Genomic DNA, 23,767 nt, shown 5'->3' on the forward strand with positions numbered 1-23,767 from the left:
GAAAGAAAAGTGAGTATCAATTATGGCCAAGTCCTTCTGCAAAGAGATATCCTGTGATATCTTTTGTGACATAAACTGAAGAGGCACAGGAACTGTCAATTGCATCTACAACTGACTTCATTGCATCAAAATTATTAGCGTAAAAACGTGCAGCTTCAATCCATGTACCCCACCTAGTTATCACAGGCTGTGGAGGTAAGGGCAAATCAGGATACATTTGTTTATACAATTTTATGCGCACAGGTGCCTTGAGAAAAACTTTCTTGATACTAGAAATTAAATCATTCACAGAGGGGTCATTCATAGCAATAACACATATAAAAAATCCAAACTGTTATCTCTTCCCCTTCATGAGATATTAATTTTCAAAAACTGGCATTTTGAGTAATACTTCGTTTTTTTTTTTTTTTTTACAGTGTTCCCAATTTTTTAAAAGTACAGATAAAACCGCAAATTTCACATGATTTTTATTAAAAAAACTACACAGATTTCATATCTTTTTGAATTTTTTGTTTATCTCTATTAGTTTAGCAAATATGTAAAATTTAAGACGCCCCTGAATTTCAAAAAAATGAGCAAAGTCGCCATTTTCCAGCCCCCCCCCCCCCAAAAAAAAAAAAATTAAGAAGATAGAATTTTTCTGTAAATAGATTTTACCTTCTTTAATTCATATGTTTCCACATACAAAGTATGAAAAAAATCAAAAATGGTCTGGCAACTCATGCTTGTTGAAATTCTGTGGAATGACCCTATATGATTTGCGTAATTAAATGAATTCATATTAAAATGTTGTTAATAAACTGTTTAAAAAAGTGTATATCAGTCTTATTGATAATTATGATTATTTTTAAACGTATGGTATGTCATTCATGCAATGAACTGATATGTATGATGTGAGATAAAAATTGTGGACAAAAACAATGACTAATCAACAGTAATCAAATGTAAAAATCAATTTAAATGAAATTTGCATGATAATATTATTGTTTTATTTTACTTAGCAAGTTTGCACGTTACTTTTTGAATTTTTTTTTTTTTTTTGAAAAGAATAATTTTGAATCATGCTACCATCAGATAGGAAGGTAATGTACATTTAATGTTGTTCGAACCATTGAAGAAATTTAAAAATGTTATTCACTTTTGAATTTAAAATTATTTTTTCAGCGAAAAAGTGTGTGTAACTTGTAAAACTAATGCGCTATTTTTTGAATCATATATTTTTATTCAGTGTAATAAAAAAAATGTCAAAAAGGATAATACTATTTTTGAACATTATATAAATGATTCAATTATATAATTTTTAAACTTCGTAAATAAAATGTATTGTTGCAACTGAAAACAGGCAGACTAAAAAGTTCAAAAAGCTCATTATTTTAAAGAAGTCATAACAAATTAAAAATCTTTTTTGAAAGGATTTTATGCAATTGCATATTTTAGCACTTTTTGCCATTTGTGCACATAAATGCATAAAAAGGTATATTTGCTCTTATAAATGCATATTTTCAGCATTTTATGGCTTTTCCCTCCTAAAACCATATCACTATTCTTTTTATGTTAGCAGAAGGAACGCTTTAAATTTTGTTTTATCGTTCTCTATCACCTGAAAGGGTCAGCTGGATTGATGTTGCTGGGGGTGATTGCAATCACGTGAAAAAGATGTAGAAATGAGGTGTGTGTCGGGAAGGGCCCACCCAAACAGACATTCGTCATAGAAACCTCAGAAAGGGATGGTCAGATATTCTATGAAGGGATGTCTTTTCCTGGAATAAATAATTGTCAATCTGTGTGGGAAAAATAAGGCTTCTGTGGTAGGTAGAAAATGACCTCCCTTTCCAGTGATGGATTAGTTAAAAGGTAGAGTGAATACATTTTTGGAGAGAGCTGCTATTCTAACATATTTCGAAAGTCCATCCGATAGATAGATAGTTTCGACATCCATCAGTTGAATACGTAGTTAGTGAAGCTTCGAACGTGATTTTTGACTGCTGAATTTTATAATATGCCAAAAGTTAAGTCGACTAAATGAAATTTAATAAAGACATGGATTTCGGACTATGGGAAGGACTTTACGACCGATGGGGAAATAGTATTTTGTGTGATTTGTCAAAAACACATTTCCTGTGAAAAAAAAATACGAAATCGATCAACATATAAAGACTAATGCTCACTCCGCGAAGAAAAAGCAGAATACAAAAGGATTTGTTCAAAGTTTATTAACTATTCCTGTTCAAGCAGCTAAAAAGGAAAGTGATTTTTCTAGTGATTTATGCAAAGCCTTAATAAGCAGCAATATTCTTTTAAAAAAGTTAAATAATCCAAACTTAAATTAAGAAAAGGATTTACAGAAAAGGAATAACATGAAAATACAGTCGAACTCGTTTATAACGAGCTCGGATTTAACGAGAACTCGGATTTACCGAGGGAAACGAGAATATTTGGTTGGATCAATATTAAGTCTATGGAACAGAAGTCGCTTTTAACGAGCAACTTAAGACAGTTTTTAAAAAAATATTGTACCCAGGATAAAAGCACTGAGTGGCGACTGAAACAGCGAATAATGTCGCCACGAGAAATAAAAAAGTAACCTTTTAATCGTTGCCACCATATAAAACAGACCTTCACTTCGTTCTACTCTTATGCGAATATCTACGAAAATTGATAACTGCGGACTTAACGGGTGTCTATCTTTTAAGGAATTGGTAACTAATTTTAAGCCATAGTTTCTACTACAGAATGGCAACAAAGAGATGATAACGTCGGATCAATGGGCTTTTCGCACTGTGATTGGCTGTTGACTATCACTCATGGTTGCAAGAATTTGGGAAGTTATCGCGTTTATTGTGAATTAAAATAAAAATTTCAATAATTTTGTGCACGCCTGTCTGTGTTCTCGCGTAATCTCGTAATTGGTGTGATGAAACAATTGGTTCATTGATGGATTGTGTTTACATTTATTTCGTAAACAGCCACTGGAAAAGAGGAGATTTGTGCTTAAAAAAGAAATTAGGCGAAAATGTTTTCGAATTTTTCTATATTTATAAATGTAACAATAAAAATGAATGTTTTCTTTGCTATGTTTATTATTTGTTTTTAAATAAAATTATGTCATTTTGATATTAAGAGTATGTTAACGGGTGCTCTTAAATACTTTTAAATTAAGTATTCTCTTTTAAAAGCTTAGCTGCAATATTTATATAATTTTCTTACGTTCTGTTGTAAGGAAAAGAAAATTCGGATCTAAATTAAAAGAATAATTATGCCATGTAATGTCTGATCATCCTACTCCTATGCATATTTCCTAACATTTGTACTTAATTATTAAGCATTGTAATTGTAACATAAAAAATAATTCTGCAGTAAAGTTCAAATTGATGTTTAAGTGTTTATATATTATGTTTATTCGACATTAAAAGTGTTTCTACTTATAACATTTTATAAATGAATTTGTAACGAGCAGTTTTAATAAAATAAAATTATGGCTAGTTAATAAAACTATGGCAAGAGTTAAAAATTATCGATAAAATTTTTATGTGGTTATCAATTATTATATATTTATTTGGAAGTAATGAAAAGTAATAATATACTTGTGAATCTAAGCACATCATGATAAACAATAATATTGAAATGATAAAAATTCTGTGGAAATAACAATAATATTGGAAAAATGAAAAAAATTCATGTTACATGAAATTTATTTTCGAATAGTTGACTACTTACTTTTATGATGATAGATTAGATTTTTGATTACATATTTACTGCTGTGTATTAAGAGTTAGGTCAAATGTGCATCAAGTGGCTAGTATAAAAATGCTGCTTTTTTTAAACTTACCACTGCCTTATTAGAAAAACAATTTTGTAACAATCAAATAATAAATATATAAAAATCTATATTTGAAGCATATAAGAGTAAGAATTTTTATTTTTTGATTTAGAAACTATCAATCAAAAAAATCCTTTGAAATTTGAATTATATTTATATAATAAGTAGAAGGAAATATTAGCAAAGGAAAAATTTCATAATGAGTCATTCCACAACAGATCAATCACTTTTGAACTGACCCCCCTACTATTTTAATGAAATTTGGTGGAACATGCACACATGATAAAGTAAACAATTCGAACAGTTTTTAATTTGAAATTTGTCCAAGTTATAAACACTTGAAAAAATAAAATTTTCATTGAAAAAACCACTAACTTGCATGCATATAATAACTGCAACTTTTTTTTTTTTACTTAAAAAAAGTTACTTTAAGAACTTTCCTTTATAAGTTACTTTTTTTTTACTTTCGAAGAAAGTAAATGGTGTTTAAAAAAAGATTTGAAACACCATTGCAATAGACCTTTCATTTGATTCCTTATATGACTTTCTGAGGCTAGGTCAACTTTCAAAGCAACCTGATTAGGCCTTTGACCTGTGATATGTGATCTCAAAGAATTACGAAAGAAATATTTTTTATTGACTGCAACATTCTTCTACACCTTTCAAATTTGTAGCATAGAAATTGAAATTTAAAAAAAAAAAAAGAAACATTAATTATTGCAAACCAAAATTTTTATTAATTGAAAGTGGTATGCTGTACAACTTTTTTCCCCTTTAAGACATTTCATACAATATATGTAGAAAACTGAGTCAAAAGCCTAAAATTCTTAAACCAATATATAAATCAATGATCATTCATATCAAAAGTAATATTTATCCCATACTTTTGGCTCCTAAAATGTATCGAAAATAACATTTTTATTTTTAGCAAGTGTATTATATTTTTCTTATTAAAAAATGGTTTACCTTTTGATATGCAAAAAATATGTAAAATAGTTACAAGATGTGAATAACATTTATTTCATAGAAAATAATTTATAAAATTATGATTATTAACTCTGTTACAATATGTTATGAACAGAATTAGTAATTTTTTAAACATATAAGCATTATAAAATTTTATGAAATAGTTAGGAATGATATAGTGCTATTTTTTTGTTAATTATTTTTATCTCATCATACGGTATGAAAAAGTCTTAACCTGTTGTTGTTAGTACTTCAACCTTCTAAATGATCAACCTTTTACTAAGGAAAATAGTGAGGTTAACTGGTAATCAATAAATAATGTTTCAATTTTGATTTGCTACATTTTATATATGAATTAATTGTATTTGAAGAGAAGTGTGCTTAGGATGGAGCTCAAACTGGGCCGACTCTTTCTAGATGAAATTTCATTTATAGTTTAATGACAGCATTACCAGAATCGACTATACTGTTCCAAACGTCAATGATATTAAAAACTCTAAGAAAGCTCATCAATATTTGCAACATGCCTGATAAACCTAGTATGAAACACAAGGATAAAAGCAGCAGAATTTTATTTATTTACTTTTTTTTTCCAGAGTGCCTTCGACATTCTAAATGCTCCTCAATATCGTTTGAACACTAAGTTGTTCTTTTTTTCGTAAGATCTATGCAACTTTTTGCAATAGCTCATTCTAAAGAGCGGTCGAAAATATGAGCACAAATGCTATGACAATTCGCATTTCCGTCGTATCTATGAAGTTAAACTCAAGAATTTAAAAATAGTTTCACATTACAGTAAAATTCATTTGTCCAAAACTAATGTTGAAGTTCCTTTAAGAATTAAATATTATTTGTATTTTATTCATTAATGATTATAGAAAGAAGTGTATTTTAAAAGGTATAAAACATTTTATATCATTCTTAACATCATAATTTTTCAACATAATTTGGAAGAGACGTAGTAAATACAGGAAGTTAAAAAATGATATTTTTAAATTTTAGGTATTAGAAAAGCTATTTATCTTATTTAAATTTGATTGTGAAAATTACCTAATTAATAATCACGTAAAATACTGTATATCATACAGGGTGTTCTGTAATTACATCTAACACGTTGTAAAAGCTGCAAATTGATATAGAAAAAATGACAACGTCATCGTATCAGTTAAATTAATTGTTAAATAGGCGGTATGAAAATAGAAAACCAGTTTGAATGGCCGATGACACACGAACGTGTTAAGTTTTAATCGCCTTCTAAGTTTTGTTTTCTCTAGTAATCACAAGTTTTTAGTCAATTCCACCTTTATCAGTCGTGATTCATTAAATTTTGATTTTTTTTTCCTTGCCTGAATATTAATTTATGACCCTTAATGTGTGTACTCGTTTTTTTACTTAAATTTCATCAAGGATTTTAAAAATATACATTAAGGTTGAACTTTATGAAATGCCCTGTTTAAGTTGAAACCTTTTATTGTTTTTAAATGAAATTATTACGACAACCAGTTTCGACAACAATGATTGTAATAGGATGATTTGAATGCAGTCATCCAACTCCATCCAAACTCAAATATGTTATGCAGTTTAAGTAATGATATTTAAGAGCTTTAAATCTGACTCTCAAAAAAAAAAAAATCGGGATATTACTGAAAAATATTGTGATTGGAGCGCGTGGTTTTTATTTTATTTCATAATCGTCGTTCAACAGCCGACCCAATTTTGGGTTTACTGTTACCAATGTTCAACAACGTCGCCTTGTAATTTTGTACCCAATCCAGAAGACAAGGGAACTCTTGGATCAAGTGTTGGGAATTTTTTTTTATTGAAACTAACCCGCGTTTGCGTTACACGAAGAAAAAAACCACGAAATCCTATAATCCGTCTACCGTGGAGGATATTTTGCATCAGCACTGTAGTAGGTGCAAGCCGGGTGCGGAATTCGTATCGCCCAACCATTATTGGGATTCGAATCTGGTTCACCTCATTCGGAGGCGAATACTCTTTCCCTTGGTTCCATCTTCACTGAGTATTAACTCTACAGGATGTTCCAATTTTATTGATTGGTACCAATTTTATTGTTTTGTCTAAATTTAGTCATCTTCAAAATGTAAATAGCAATTCGATCGTAATTTAGGGAAATAAACTGTTTTTTTCTCTTAATCCGCAATGATTAATGAGAAGCAACCATGAGGGTTGATCAGCAACGTAAACAAGGGGCGGAACTTTCCAGTTTTTAATTATAAAATTACAAAACTACGGAGTTGAACATTAGTGGTCGTAAACCCATAAATTGGATCAGCTGTTCTACGACGGATATAAAATAAAATAAAATCTATCTATTATTGGCCTGGATAGTAGGGCACTGAACCAATACCTCCTAGAAAGGAATCAAGCCTCACGACGGGTTACTATAGGCGATGATGACGTAGTAGAGTTAGGCCAATACCTCCTAGATTGAAGAAAGCCGAAGGACGGAAAACGATGACTCATACAGTTAGGCCCAGATTTGCTGATCACTTCTGACGAAGCTTCTCTTTTTCCCTTCTGTTTCTCGACACTTTTTCGTTACTCTTCTACTAATTTTTTACTTTCTACAAATTATTATTATTATTTTTTTTTTGTCTAGATTAAATGTTCTTAAATTGTGTAAAAATGCTTAATATATTTATTTGTTTTCAGAAATGATTAACAATAAATCAATTCTAACAAAAATAACTGTTGTGTGAATGAAAAAAAATATATTTTTAAGCATTAAATATCAGTTTTATTTTATAAATTGGAAAATTTTATCTTGTTATAAAATGTATGGATTAAAAACAAAGAAATATATTTTTAAAGGGATTTTACACATTTATTATTATTATAGTTTTGACATAAAACTAAGAAAGGGGTCTAATTTTTATAATATGATACTTACATTTTTAGTAGATGATTATTTTGGATTTTAATGATTATGTTTTGCATGTTATTAGAACTAGAGCATACGAAATAAAATAGAAATTGTTTATAAACAATGACATAAAATGAGCTTAAAAAAATTTAGAAAATCAAATGCAGTCTTCAAACAAGGTTTAGATAGTAAAAAAAAAAACATATCAAAAGCATGATTATAATTTGTATTTTTTTCCTGTGGAAGTGTGATTGTTAGAAGTGATAAACTAAAATTAAAGTAAGCAACCTTAGATAACAAATATTTTATTAAATAGCAAATTCAAAAAACGATAAATAAAATGTAAACACAAATTTTACTGAAATATGTTAAAACTTTCAGTAACATTTAAAAAAGTATAATTTTTACCATCACACTGATAAACTAAAATAAAGTAAGCAACCGTAGATAACAAATATTTTATTAAATAGCAAATTCAAAAAACGATAAATAAAATGTAAACACAAATTTTACTGAAATATGTTAAAACTTTCAGTAACATTTAAAAAAGTATAATTTTTACCATCACACTGATAAACTAAAATAAAGTAAGCAACCGTAGATAACAAATATTTTATTAAATAGCAAATTCAAAAAACGATAAATAAAATGTAAACACAAATTTTACTGAAATATGTTAAAACTTTCAGTAACATTTAAAAAAGTATAATTTTTACCATCACACTGATAAACTAAAATAAAGTAAGCAACCGTAGATAACAAATATTTTATTAAATAGCAAATTCAAAAAACGATAAATAAAATGTAAACACAAATTTTACTGAAATATGTTAAAACTTTCAGTAACATTTAAAAAAGTATAATTTTTACCATCACACTGATAAACTAAAATAAAGTAAGCAACCGTAGATAACAAATATTTTATTAAATAGCAAATTCAAAAAACGATAAATTAAATGTAAACACAAATTTTACTGAAATATGTTAAAACTTTCAGTAACATTTAAAAAAGTATAATTTTTACCATCACACTGATAAACTAAAATAAAGTAAGCAACCTTAGATAACAAATATTTTATTAAATAGCAAATTCAAAAAACGATAAATAAAATGTAAACACAAATTTTACTGAAATATGTTAAACTTTCAGTAACATTTAAAAAAGTATAATTTTTACCCGTCACACTGATAAACTAAAATAAAGTAAGCAACCTTAGATAATAAATATTTTATTAAATAGCAAATTCAAAAAATGATAAATAAAATGTAAACATAAATTTTACTGATATATGTTTAACTTTCAGTAGCATTTAAAAATAATTCTAATGTCATTTAATATCTCTTTTCTAATGTCATTTTCCTTGAAATGCATCTCACATACCTATAACAAAATGAATACAATATTTAAATGTGCATTTAAAATAAATAGTACATACTATATTCATGTATGAAAAATTAATAGATTTAAATTTCATAATCAAATAAATTACAATATATTATGGTCAAACAAAAATGTTTAAAGTTTGAGCAAAAATTTAATAAAATACTAAAATTATTAATATTTTTATAAAATAAAACTCTATAAAAATAACTATATATTACAATAGTTTGCGATATGATTGATAAGAACAACTTAATTATTATAAATAATTTATCCACAATTTAAAATAATTTACTCTTAGTAAAAATATAATAAAGAAGCATAATTAAATTTTTAAAAATAAGAACAAATATTACTCACTTTAGAATTCTTTGCAACTTCAAGATCTCTTGGCATGGCGGCAAGCCATTTCTTACGTATTGGGAAATCCAAAATTTAATGCTTTTGTACCATCAACTTTGTAAAATCCTCTGCAGTTTGGTACACAGCACTCATTGGCAATTATCCATAACACTAAGAATTAAATTAATGCTGACATTTACAACATTTGTTGAATAAATATAAATTTTACGAAGAACGTTGACACCAGAACACACACGGTTGTTTACAAATTCAAATCAAAAATATTCGCCAATTGGCTGAATGCCAACACAGGTTATAATACTTGAGAATATCGCCAATGGCTCGTTTGATCAGATTCGGAGTTTTTCGTAAAAATAGCTACCCTGACTGGTTTCCCTCTGGGCCTAACTCTACTACGTCATCATCGCCTATAGTAACCCGTCGTGAGGCTTGATTCCTTTCTAGGAGGTATTGATCTGATCAAACGAGCCATTGGCGATATTCTCAAGTATTATAACCTGTGTTGGCATTCAGCCAATTGGCGAATATTTTTGATTTGAATTTGTAAACAACCGTGTGTGTTCTGGTGTCAACGTTCTTCGTAAAATTTATATTTATTCAACAAATGTTGTAAATGTCAGCATTAATTTAATTCTTAGTGTTATGGATAATTGCCAATGAGTGCTGTGTACCAAACTGCAGAAGATTTTACAAAGTTGATGGTACAAAAGCATTAAATTTTGGATTTCCCAATACGTAAGAAATGGCTTGCCGCCATGCCAAGAGATTTTGAAGTTGCAAAGAATTCTAAAGTGAGTAATATTTGTTCTTATTTTTAAAAATTTAATTATGCTTCTTTATTATATTTTTACTAAGAGTAAATTATTTTAAATTGTGGATAAATTATTTATAATAATTAAGTTGTTCTTATCAATCATATCGCAAACTATTGTAATATATAGTTATTTTTATAGAGTTTTATTTTATAAAAATATTAATAATTTTAGTATTTTATTAAATTTTTGCTCAAACTTTAAACATTTTTGTTTGACCATAATATATTGTAATTTATTTGATTATGAAATTTAAATCTATTAATTTTTCATACATGAATATAGTATGTACTATTTATTTTAAATGCACATTTAAATATTGTATTCATTTTGTTATAGGTATGTGAGATGCATTTCAAGGAAAATGACATTAGAAAAGAGATATTAAATGACATTAGAATTATTTTTAAATGCTACTGAAAGTTAAACATATTTCAGTAAAATTTGTGTTTACATTTTATTTATCGTTTTTTGAATTTGCTATTTAATAAAATATTTGTTATCTACGGTTGCTTACTTTATTTTAGTTTATCAGTGTGATGGTAAAAATTATACTTTTTTAAATGTTACTGAAAGTTTTAACATATTTCAGTAAAATTTGTGTTTACATTTTATTTATCGTTTTTTGAATTTGCTATTTAATAAAATATTTGTTATCTACGGTTGCTTACTTTATTTTAGTTTATCAGTGTGATGGTAAAAATTATACTTTTTTAAATGTTACTGAAAGTTTTAACATATTTCAGTAAAATTTGTGTTTACATTTTATTTATCGTTTTTTGAATTTGCTATTTAATAAAATATTTGTTATCTAAGGTTGCTTACTTTAATTTTAGTTTATCACTTCTAACAATCACACTTCCACAGGAAAAAAATACAAATTATAATCATGCTTTTGATATGTTTTTTTTTTTACTATCTAAACCTTGTTTGAAGACTGCATTTGATTTTCTAAATTTTTTTAAGCTCATTTTATGTCATTGTTTATAAACAATTTCTATTTTATTTCGTATGCTCTAGTTCTAATAACATGCAAAACATAATCATTAAAATCCAAAATAATCATCTACTAAAAATGTAAGTATCATATTATAAAAATTAGACCCCTTTCTTAGTTTTATGTCAAAACTATAATAATAATAAATGTGTAAAATCCCTTTAAAAATATATTTCTTTGTTTTTAATCCATACATTTTATAACAAGATAAAATTTTCCAATTTATAAAATAAAACTGATATTTAATGCTTAAAAATATATTTTTTTTCATTCACACAACAGTTATTTTTGTTAGAATTGATTTATTGTTAATCATTTCTGAAAACAAATAAATATATTAAGCATTTTTACACAATTTAAGAACATTTAATCTAGACAAAAAAAAATAATAATAATAATTTGTAGAAAGTAAAAAATTAGTAGAAGAGTAACGAAAAAGTGTCGAGAAACAGAAGGGAAAAAGAGAAGCTTCGTCAGAAGTGATCAGCAAATCTGGGCCTAACTGTATGAGTCATCGTTTTCCGTCCTTCGGCTTTCTTCAATCTAGGAGGTATTGACTGAACCCATGCCCAAGAGTTCGTGGGTTCATCCACAGCCGGCCAAAGACTGCCCGTGTAGTAAATGGTGACTGATGCAAGTTAAATCTATCGAGTTGCAAAGTCCTCCATGTTCCTATAACAAATCAATACCTCTGAGGGTACTGAAACAAAAATTTCCTTGTCTTCTGAATTTGTTCAAAATTACAAGGTTACAGAGTTGAACATTAGGAGTCGTAAACCTAAAATTGGGTCGGCTGTTCAACGACGGTTATAAAACAAAATCTATATTTTAAATAAGGCGAGTGAAAAAGTCTTTCTCACAGTTCAAATAAGGGGAAAAATCAAAACTGTTACTCGAGTAACCAAAAGTAGATTACAAGACAGGATGTGAATATTAAAGTGCAAGAGCGTTTAGTTTAGAATAGTAAATTAAGAAAAAGATTTCGACAAAGGAATAACATAAGAAGATTAGTTGAAGCGCTTTATGTTACACACACATATATATATATATAGGGAGGGGGGAGAGACTCCCCCCACTCTATAGGTACTGCCGCGGTCATAATTTTACTTCTTATAATCTTAGCTTAACTAAATTACGCCGAAGGAAAAAAATGTAGCTTTAACTTAAACTAAACTCAGTGGCGCGACAGCCCCAGGGGGCCAAGGCCTACTGGGCCCATCTCAGTTTTCTTGACATTGGGCTCTGGGGTACAGGAGCAGATGTTCCAGTTAGGTGGTCAGCCGAACGCGGAACCCCAAGTGTTTAGTTCCCAAGCATGCTTGGTACTCATTTGTCTACCCACTTAAGGGATGAAAGGCTGAGTCAACCTTGCCCGGCCTGAGGATCGAACCCAGGACCGGTGGCACGGGAGCGCAAAGCACTACCACTCAGCCACCGGGCGTCTAGCTTTAACTTAAGATAATTTAAAATCTGTTCTCCTATTTATATCCAATTATGTTAGAGGCTATGTGTCCTTTTCGCTCGCACTCACTTGTTTTTTCCTATATTTTAAAAACATGAATGTAATTATAAATGGATGCAGAATTTAACAGAGTATTTATAGTTTGTCTAAGCTAAGAACTCCCCCCGCCACATGGTCTGAGGCCGTCTGCTGCTATGGATACAAGAATAGCGTATTCCAGGGAAGGTAACTAGCCGACCGGCCTGTGGAGGGGTTAGGGAACTGCCTTTGCACCAGAAAGGTTCTGGGATCGAATCCCGGGCAAGGCATGGATGTTCTTTTCTTCTCTGTACTATCTGTCCTTACTGTGGGAGCAACGTTGGCCCACCTAATATGGTGCCCTTGTAAGAGAGGCCAACAAATCTGCCCTGTTAATGTCCGAATTGACGAACAATGTTAACACAGGAGGGCACAGGTAGCTTCTCTTCACTCTAGGGCTAACAGAATAGACTGGAAAAAAAGTCCTCTAACTCTCGCTGAATCTTAGCCAAAATCTGTCCTAAACAATGACCCCACATCCCTTGAAATAGTTAGACCTCGTTACCATAGTCACCGCCAAGAGTCTTGACAAATGGCTAGGCGAGTTTTTACTTTAGACAAACTATACATTAACTAGTTCATTAAACATTTTTTTTAGAAAAAATTGCACGTTGAGACATAAAGGTTTGCCACCCCTGGACTAAACCATCCGACAGAGAGCAATGAAATTTGGCATATTAATAGTTCGTCGCACGAAGGTTACTGTTCACATTAAAACATTATATTACAAACCGAGCGAAAAACGGATTGGAACTTTCTTGCGTCATGTCCACTTAATTACATGTCGGATAATCGAACAACAAGCTTACACGAATGGAACCAAATCATTTTGTATGCAACTAATGTTAAACTTCCCCGTTTAAACTGACATTCTTTGTTTTTTGTCCCCGCCTAATTGCATGAAGAAGAGGTACTGAAATGAAAAAAATTTGTTTATTTTGGAGAAATGCTTCACTAACTAAAATGAAATTTTCGTTTTTCAGTTAAGATAAGGATACAATAGGTGGTCACTTCAAAAGGGTCCTATTCATTAGTTGGTCTAAACAGGTGTTAGGGGTAAAATTGAAAAAAAAAAATCTAATCTTGCTGCTAGTTATACATTGAAGTGAGCGACGAGTGTTTTACCCCTCTTTGAATTATAGTTTGTTTACGGTAAGAATTCCCCCCGCCACTAAATCTGAGGCCGTCTGCTGCTAAGGGTACAAGAATAGCGAATTTCAGGGAGGGTAGCTTCTCTTTACTTTAGGGCAGTGTTTCCCAAACTTATGACTTTTGTGTACCCTTTCTAAATTTTTCGTAATGCTGTGTACCACCAATAAAAAAATGAGTGTATTTTTTACTATAAAAAAAAATTGCACAAAAGTTAAAAATCACAACTGGCTGTTGACACCACTAATTATTAACTGCAAACTCCGCAAAAAATAGCAAATAGAAAAATACGTAATTGTAAATTTTCATCGCTAGCTTTGTTTTTAAATAAGTTTGTTTGAAATTTTCGTTTAATGCAAGATATTTCGCATAAGGACGCGTACCCTCGCTAAACTGTTCCCGTACCCCTGGGGGTACGCGTACCACACTTTGGGAAACACTGCTTTAGGGCAATATGAAGAAAAATGATTCCCTTTCTCTCCCCCACCCGAGACAAAATATATCCTAAATAGTGACCCACACCCCTATTTGAAATAGTTATACCTTGTTACCATAGTCACCCCCACAGGTCCAGACGAATAGGGGAGTTCTTACTTTAGACAAATTGTACTTACTTACACATCATTTAGAATTTTAAAAAGGTACAGAGTGATTTGTTTTGTAGTCAAGATTTGTGGTCCCCTCCTGGTGCGCTATTAGCTTTCATAAGAAAAAATTTCAAAAACGTAACAAATCAGTATACAGTGTGTCTTTCTCTTAAGTAAGAATAATTATTGCTTAATCCAGAGAATAACTCTGATAATGATTGCAAGTTCAGCGAGAAAAGGATGGATTTGAATTAATCGAGGGGGGGGGCAATGAATCTGGGAATCGATATATTAAAAAAAATTCCAAACTAAAATAGCTCATTAATTTGGAAATTCTCAAGACGAGGTTAGAAAAAAAAAATTTAAAATAAATAATCTGACTATGCGTTTGAGAGGAATACGCAATTATTCATGAAAGTCTTAATAGAAACTGAAAGGGAAAATCTAATTTTGATAAATTGACGAATTAAACGGGTATAAAAATAGTCTTCAATTATAGATTTTTTCGGAAGGGATCAAATAATATTTTAGTACCTATATATTATACTATTCTCTAATATTGATTTATTTTTATATAACTTTAAATGACATTTATATTTTATGATACTAACACAGATACTATTAATCAAAATTGTTTATTGATCATAAAACTAAGTTTATTTAATCAAAACACTATAATTTGCATTAAATACCATTAAAAATAAAATTTCGCAGAAATTTAGGATAGAATATTGCACTATCCTTTTAATCGAATAACCCGCTCACAATTGCATAGATTTGGCTGGAACTGATGATATTCCTTTAAGCGGGGTTAACTGGTTAAGCCTTAGCCGTTGTTTCCTCAAAAATCTTAAAGATAACATCATTGATACTTTATAGCTCTATTTAATAACAATAAAAAAGAGTTATTGCTTGTACTTTATTTAGTTTTTTTTCTTCCGCTATGTCATAATTTCAATCAACAACAGTTCCGCAATTGACTGATTGTTGACACGTTCTCAGCAGATCACCGAAGTCGAGCATCACTGGCCGCTGTCAGCGTGCGGGTGAAAAACTACTTGGATCAATCTGTGAAGGGACCGAGGGTGTGAGGTATTGGTTCTCGTTAAAATGTTATACGTAAGTACTTGACTTCACGCGCATGTCGTCGGTCTATCGAAGCGAAGGGAGCCTCACCTGTGCAGAGTTCAAAATTGTGATGGCATGTCTTCAGATGATTGTCAGGAATGTTTTCCAGACCGTTACCAATAGCCCATTGAGCAGCTTTAGTGCGACTTAAACAACAACAATGAAAAAAAAAATTTACGTGGTAGCACTATATCACCAAATTATCTCTAAAGTTATCTGAAATCACGTATTTAATTTGTCACGTCTGTCAAAATATGTTTCGGTATAAGTAAATAATTTAAAAACAGCGGTAATTAAAATAAAATTCTTTTGCAATGAAAGGCAAAATTAATGGGAAAGTGGTACTAATTTGCTTAGGAAAAACGTAGAAAATTACTTTAGTGTTATTAACCGCTGTCCCTCTTTTCTTTTTCTCTGGCCTTTTAATTCCTAGTAAGAATATATATTTTTTTGGTATTCTCTCTTTAAAAATAAAAAGTCAAACAGCTGATAAAAAATATTTGTTAGATTACGGAATTATATATTTTACTGAAATATAAAATTCAAAATAATTAGTTTGGAAAAATCTTTTTTTGATTCATATTCAAAAATGTATTAATGATTTTGTAAATTAAAGAAGTTTCAATTATAAAATAACTGCATATTAGTTAAATTGTTTGAAAGTGAGCCGCGTTTGAAATATTTGACTTTTTATGCAGGAAAAGACATGGTGTTTCACGTTATATTTCATCTCACCAAATATTATTAAACTTCCAAATTTATTTCTCACCTATCCTGACATGAATAAATACAAAGAAATAATGAAAAAAAAAATATATATTTAATGAAAATTCTGAGTCAAAGTGTTAATGCTGACACTCAGTTCATTTAAGTAATGTAATAGATGCATATTGAAATACTAAAAAGTAAGCCATTATGTTACAAAAAGCAACATTTATGGAGTTCAGGTACTTATTCGTTTAGACTATTATTGCCGCCAATGATGCTTAATTAATATAGGTAATTCCTTTTATATAAATTAAAAAAATTACTTATTTACAAAAATTTCAAGTTAATGGTAAATTTCGATATTATGCCTAGTAATGCTGAATACAGTTAATCTCAATTTTAATGGGCTGAACTACAAAAAACAGGTTTTGTTATGTTTTTGCTTATTAATTTTGTCAGTATATACCGTTCAGTTTTGTCCACGATTTCATTGGGTTGTTCAGTACCGAGTTATTGTTTTTTAATTTTATTAATCCTGTTCGAAGAGTGGATATTCAGCTAGTTGAAAATAAAATAAAGTTGAATTACAGTTATAAAAATTAGTTCGTTAAAAATAAGTTAACTAACGCTTTTCGTTTCCCGAAACTCTGTTTTTTTTCTCAGGTCAAGAGCTAGCTCTTGTTCAATACTTATCAATATTTTAGTCAAATGACTTCTAAACGTACTATTGGACGTATTTTCAAAATTTTAATTAAATATAGTAGCATTAAATTCTAACTTGAGATTCATTTAAATTGAAATAGTTGCAGTGTTATAGTAGTAGCACCTTGGATACATATGTACTATAAAATAGTATCTTTCTCTTGATATACATCTTCAAGAAAGAATAAATAAATGAGATAAATTTTCTTTTGAATATATTTATTTTTAGTGGTAAGAGTACAGCATATGTAAAAAGTATAAAAAAGGAAGAAAAAAAATTTATTCAAGTTGGATCTGAGATATTGAAGCACGTATATTTGTTTTTGTTCTTACACAATAGACAGAGTATGGTAGCTAGCTTGAGTCTATGAAGGTGCTTGCAGATGCAATCATATAAGGTCTATGACCACTATCAGTGGCATCATCCTGAGAAAAAGAGCAGCTAAGTCTTTCTTTATAACTATTGCATAGCTGCCAACCTTAGGAATCAAAAATGAGGAACACTATATGCGACAAAATTATACGCACTAATTACGAGAGTAAGATAAAAATTTAATTATTAAATCATAACATTAATAGACATATATTTAAATATGTAAATTAGTAAAACAAAACTATAAACACTATCTTTTGTGGGAAACTTATAATATTAATATTTTATAATTAGGAATACCGGTATAATATATTAAAAACAAACATTACCTATTAATATATAATTATTTATCTCCAAATTATAAAACACTGGTAAATAATAATCTACATCATAAACAAATATTTCTGATGCAAGTGTTTAAATACTACAAAAAAAAAAAAATTTCCAAAAATAATAATTTAGTGAAATAATCAGCAACAGACAGCTATTGGAATAATATTTTCCAATAAAAAGCTACTAAAAATTACTTTAGCACAATAATCACAGGATGCATGCTTGTGGCGATCAGAAAAAAGGATTGGTTTAAAATCAAAAATTTTATGAAAATTCAGAATTTTTATAAAAATATCAGATTGGATTTAAAAATTAGGAACAAATCCAAAAAATTCTGAACAGTTGGCAGCTATGCTATTGTCTGCTTAGTCAGCTGTAAAATAAAAGCATTTTTCTAGATAAAAAAATAGAAATCATGTTATTTTAAAATTCTACAGTGGATCAGAATCCAATCAAAGACTTCAGTTATATTAATAACTGACAACTGTGCCGGAAAATAAAGAGCTTAATTATTTTTATGAATTTAAAAAATATACAATTATATTTAATACATATAGCAAAATCAATGACTGAAATGTTATCTTGTTACGGTACAGAGATATTCTTCAAACTGAACGAGACTCTGCATAAACCATTGTAGAAAATCAAGTCCTGGTAAATATATCTCACAGAAAAGCTTTAAGCAGACAATGCTGTGAGACCATTCCCCGGGACAAACATGAATCATCAGCAGAATCCAGGCAAAAGCTAGAAGAGAACAAGTTGCTTCAAATTAATATTGTAATCAAGATACCTTGTTAAGATTTCAACCAATGGTTAAGTATATAGATAAAAGCACAACTCTTCAAATTGTGAATCTAATAAAGGATTGCATACATTAGTTTGAATCAATTAGAATTACAGAGTGAAAGAACATTTAGCACAGAAGTATAAGTTTTAAGTTATAAGCACAGATCAACAGAAATTTTTTTTTTATTATTAAATCTGGCATATCCATCTTTTTCCAAGCATATGGCATACTTGCGACACTTTCAGAGTGGTCTCACAACTCTTTTGGGTGGAAGCATCACTCAAACTCATACTCGGGGATTTGACACATCTGTCACTTTAAAATCAAGACATAAAAAAGGAGTGTAAATTATTGCAACATTAGCTTTGTTGCTCGATTTTTTCTTTTTACAGATCCCCAATTTAGTCAGGTTACTTACATCTGAAAGAGAGGGAAAGTGTCTGATTAATATTATTTAATATTTCTATTGCAGCATCAATCAGGGTTTACATATAAAGACTAATGGCTTTAAGAACAAGACAATCACAGGACATTACATCACAGCATTTAATAGTTAGTCACAGCACAGATTTTATTATATTTTCTTTACACAACATAAATGATCCCACAGCCAATTGTTCAGTTGGTGTGTGCACTGTTGAGTCACCGTTTACCCTAGAGACAGCCACGTAGGCTTCTTAAAGGCACGAGTCCATGATGGATCATGGAATGTGCATGTTGTGTTATCCCCACGCTGACTTTTAATGATGAGCCAGTACATGTTGATGTGTTTGTCCATTGTTCAGGTTTGATTGCACTGTTCCCAGTTTTTTAGTATCTAATCATCTAAATTCTGTCGACATCACCAGTTCCTTAATGAATATTATTTTCTAAACCTTTTACAAGAATAAAAAATAAAATCATAAATTAATTTTCTAAACTTATTAGTATCTAGATCAAACATTAAATTAGTTTTCATTTAGAATGCAATAAATGCCGCTGATAAAAACAAAAGTAATAAATATTTTTGAAATAATCAAAGTAAAAGAATATATATTATTAATAAAAGAGGAATATACTAACTGGTAGGGCAATGTCTTTTCCTTAACCACAGTGTGATTAAAGACAAATACTGATAAACATTAAAAGATCATTTAATTCATTCTGACTTGAATTATTTTATTAATACTGTAATAATTTATAAACAGTGCTGTACTAACAGTAAACAATCCGTACTATAACAATACAGTTGGGGAAAAAAAACTCACAACGATTAAGGTATAATGCCACTGTTAAAAATATACAATTCTCCGAATAATCAAAACATTATAGTAATAAAAGAGAAAGATACTAACTGAGACACTCATATTAGCTTCTGTTGAGTCTAGATCTCATTTAAGCTAACAAAGAATAGAATTAGATCAATCTCCGTGCAATCTAAAATTTTTTATAATCTCTTTTAGTGTTGAACATATACCCATTGCTATTTAGAAATAGCAATTGGCATTATTCATTAGCGTTATTAGCATTATTCATTTAGTATATTTTACCAAAGGCATTTAAAGTGGAAGAGTATTTATAATTCAGGTACAATGCTCTAAACAATCTTCCCTCTGTCCTTTAAGGGTAGAACCAGAATCATTGAGAGAGAGAACTAGTCATAAAATATTCTATTGCATCTAAAAAATTTTCTGCATTGTGTAAAGTAGCACAGATAAGAATATTAGAAAAAAACACTCTCTACTGAATATTTTTCTTTACAGCATCATAGTACTAAATCTGTTCAAGTACTGTCAGGGATCTGTCCAGACATTCTGTAAAAGGTCCGTATTTGTAAAATTGGGAAAAAATTACTTGTAATTTGTGAATATAAAATAAACGCTAAGTCACATTCTTTCAACCAGGGTCCTGCTTTTGTGAATTTGTGCAAATAGGGTCTGTTATTGCAAAAAAAAAAAAACTTTTTCAAGGAGTTTTTAAATTGTAAAGACTTACAAGATTATGCCCAACACTGTAAAATTATAATTAAAAAAATTAAAATTTAAGAAATAAACAGCAATTGCTGCTACTAAATTAGAGATGCAACGTACAAATATTTGGTATTTTGACTATACTGCTGAACGCAGAATATTCATTTCGGACGAATAAAGGAAGAAGTGTCTGTCGAAGACAAAATTTATTTAGATTACATCTGTCGTTCTCCCCCCCCCCCCCCGGGAAGAGTTTATTCGATTAACAAAACAATAATGAAGATAAACGAATTTGTGAAGGGTCTGAGTAAAGGATAAATTATTTTGTGAAATGTCCGTTTTTATGAAAAGATATTTTGTGAATAGTTCGTTAACGGACCCAAATCTCTTCTAAACAGATATCTGACTGTGACTACTCTTTCTTATTTGTATGGGATGAGTTCTGGTTATCTGGCTAAATGTCAAGACAAGATTACAATATTTTTATATTATTAGTATATAAAGTTGTGTATAAATACACTTCGTTTTTTAGCAACTTTGCTATGCATTCTTCAAAGATGTTTGCCAGTTGAATACGGCCCTGGCAGTTTAAATGTATGTGATCTTAACCAATACATTCATCCACAGATAAAGCTGATTCACAGAACATTAGCCCAAGTAAAATTCATAAAGTTTTAATTACTTCATTGAATCGCTTTATAGTGACGTTTTCAAGATTAACAAAATGTTGATGCATACGCTGATCTTTCAGCAAGAGAAATTTCTAAACTCTTCGTTCGAGAAAAACAACTCAGAAATATCTCTGTATTGTGATCTGCCGTGCCAACTACAATCGCCAAGGTGCTAAACAGATTTTAAACTTGCAAATTTAATAACAAAAAAAAAAAAAAAACACATGCAGATAGTTGTCCGGGGGTGGTTACGAGTTATACCTTCCGAGTTCCCTTCTCTTTTTATTAGTTCCTGGCGGCTGGCTACCCAGAATTATTCTTCCACAGATAACCAAACAAAATCTCCCCAATAACCCCACAAATTTTATTAACCACACAAGCCAGTTTTTTAAAGTTGGGCATTGTACCCAATTGCACATCATTAGTTCCTTTATTTTTCAGAAAAGCAAAATAAATTATTATTTCACAGCACAACCACAAGTAATATTAATAACAAAATAAATAAGTATCTGAATTAGAATAGTTACACAAGATACTAACAATGCCAACATATGGTTTAGATACATAATCATTAAATATGTAAATAAATTACATTTCAACTTACCAACATGAATTAAGACAAAAACACAATCGTCCCTTCACAACTGCACACTTGATTTGTCCACACCGATTCCAGGGTGTGCAAACATCGATATCCCATTTTCATTCAGCATTTAAGTAATTAGCCAAATACTTCTCCAGGGAATCACCTAGTAAAAAAGTATTTCATGAAGAGAAAGAAGAAATATGAAAAGATTGCTTTGCATTGTCCACGTAAACTGTCAAAAATCTTAGGGTAATGAAAAAAATACTATTATAGATATAGTTTGAGAAGATAAATAATTGAAAAAACTCAATTTCATATTAATATCCAATAAAGATAACTTAAATTTAAGATAACTTGCTAATCTGAATTATCTTCTAATTTATTATAGTATTTGTATTATGTATTTTAAATAAAACAAATTATAGAGTACAAATTGTTTTGCACAAAAATGTGATACACCTATAGAATAAAAAATTTTTTTGAAAGTATGCATGCTCATAATTTATTCAATAGTTAAGACAACCTAAAAGAATAATAATGAATGCAGTAACTGTGAATGAAAATGATAAATATTATCTAAATTTGTTCCATTTCTCTCAGAATTTTTTTTTAGATTAGTTTACAATAAAATTGAAACAAATTATTTTAGACATGATCAAAACCCTCTTCACTATTTTTCAGAAAATTCAATATTAATCTTCCTATAGAAAATAAATTTTAATTAGCAATATATTTCATAGAAAAAAAAGATACCTCTGTATTATGTCACTAAAATAAACATAAATCAAGTAATTTAACTAAATGAAATTTCATTACTAAACTGCTTCACACAATTTCGGCAGATCAAACAAAGGATTTCTAAGGAAGCAGAGAAAAACTTTGATAAATGAATTTTTATAACGATTTTCTTAAAATACATACATTTTACAAACTATTAACTTTAAAATCTAACGCGTGGTATTCACAGATATTTAATAAAATTCATTAATCTTTTTAAAATTTCATGTAATTTTTTTATATACTGCTATGAAACGTACACTAATATTATAAATCTTTAATTAATAAGAATTACCTGTAATTAAAACTTTCATGATGATAAAATATGAAATCCCGCGCAGCCAAATACAGAAATGGCTTCCTCTAACAATAGCTAAACAACGCCAATTGCTTTGGCGAAAAAGTTTGGTCACACAATCAATATAGGGTTATAAGAAGATTGATGGATAAAAGCTAGCGTCTAGCTCACTCCGCCCAGTTACCTATTCCTAAATTGACCAAATATCGGACTTAACGGATAAGTCTCAAGGAATAGTCAGGGAATTTGAGCCAATGAGAAGAAAGAGGCCTAAACGTCATGATCGGAGGAAAACTGGCTCCCTCCGCCAGAAACGTTATCTTCCTTCCTTGGAATCCTTGGCGACTTTGCGCACTTTGTTTACTTGAAGAATATAAGATATAGCAGATTTTTAAATTCATTAGAGGAAAAATATTTATGGTTGTACTGTTACATCCATCTTTAATTTTTAAATAAATCTTCATTGAGCTCAATATATTTTAAGCATAATTCTTTTACACCTTAAATTAGTAAATTTACAGATTTAGATTTTATCTTAAGACTGTATGCCATTAATTTTGAAACTGGCACCCCCTTTTATGTTATTGACTTTGAAATGCTCCTTTTTCTTCAGTAACGCATATTTACATCTATTAATGGTTGGAGATTCCCTGTGAATTGTTGGTTTGCACTTCAAACATGCATGGTTTGCTATATTTCGCCCTCTGTTACTAAAAGTAATTACTGAAGTTTGTACTTGCTAGCTTTACTATTTTCTTCACTTGAAACTCTTGATGGGTATGCATTTCAAATCTTTTCCCAAACTATATAAAATTCTGCGAAGTTAAACATTAAATTTATGTTAGTAATGCATTTTGTGAGCTATTTGTATATGTATGATTAATGTAATGGTTTGCTATATTTTATATTAAGTAATTAAAAATAATTACAGAATCATATATGTGCTTTAT

The 23,767-nt window shown here is 29.5% G+C and overlaps 1 protein-coding gene and 2 long non-coding RNA genes across 9 annotated transcripts in view; 1 reads left to right on the forward strand and 2 right to left on the reverse strand.

The window, feature by feature from the left end:
• Positions 1-7,962: 7,962 nt before the first annotated feature.
• LOC147804140 (uncharacterized) lies at positions 7,963-9,872 on the reverse strand. Its single transcript, XR_015429279.1, has 2 exons — positions 9,415-9,872; positions 7,963-9,054 (listed from the first exon to the last, which is right to left on the reverse strand). It is a non-coding gene; the product is annotated as an uncharacterized LOC147804140 (long non-coding RNA).
• A 9,209-nt stretch (positions 9,873-19,081) lies between these two features.
• On the reverse strand, positions 19,082-22,894 carry LOC147804141 (uncharacterized). The gene is made up of 3 exons (XR_015429270.1): positions 22,815-22,894; positions 21,761-21,905; positions 19,082-19,411 (listed from the first exon to the last, which is right to left on the reverse strand). It is a non-coding gene; the product is annotated as an uncharacterized LOC147804141 (long non-coding RNA).
• A 136-nt stretch (positions 22,895-23,030) lies between these two features.
• LOC147804142 (uncharacterized) overlaps positions 23,031-23,767 on the forward strand; it is a 61,848-nt gene continuing 61,111 nt past the window's right edge. For 3 of the 7 annotated variants that reach the window (XR_015429273.1, XR_015429274.1, XR_015429277.1), the window contains exon 1: positions 23,031-23,594. Coding sequence is in view for 1 of the 7 variants with exons in the window: in XM_087152036.1 (XP_087008162.1) it covers positions 23,500-23,502 (3 nt within the window). In the remaining 6 variants the exon portion in view is untranslated. The remainder of the gene's footprint in view (positions 23,595-23,767) is intronic. The other 4 variants (XR_015429275.1, XR_015429276.1, XR_015429278.1 and 1 more) reach the window with 2 other exon arrangements.

Source organism: Parasteatoda tepidariorum, chromosome 9 (assembly GCF_982258835.1).
Source record: "Parasteatoda tepidariorum strain Cologne lab strain chromosome 9, Ptep-v5.0, whole genome shotgun sequence".
In the NCBI taxonomy this organism is placed as follows: domain Eukaryota; kingdom Metazoa; phylum Arthropoda; class Arachnida; order Araneae; family Theridiidae; genus Parasteatoda; species Parasteatoda tepidariorum.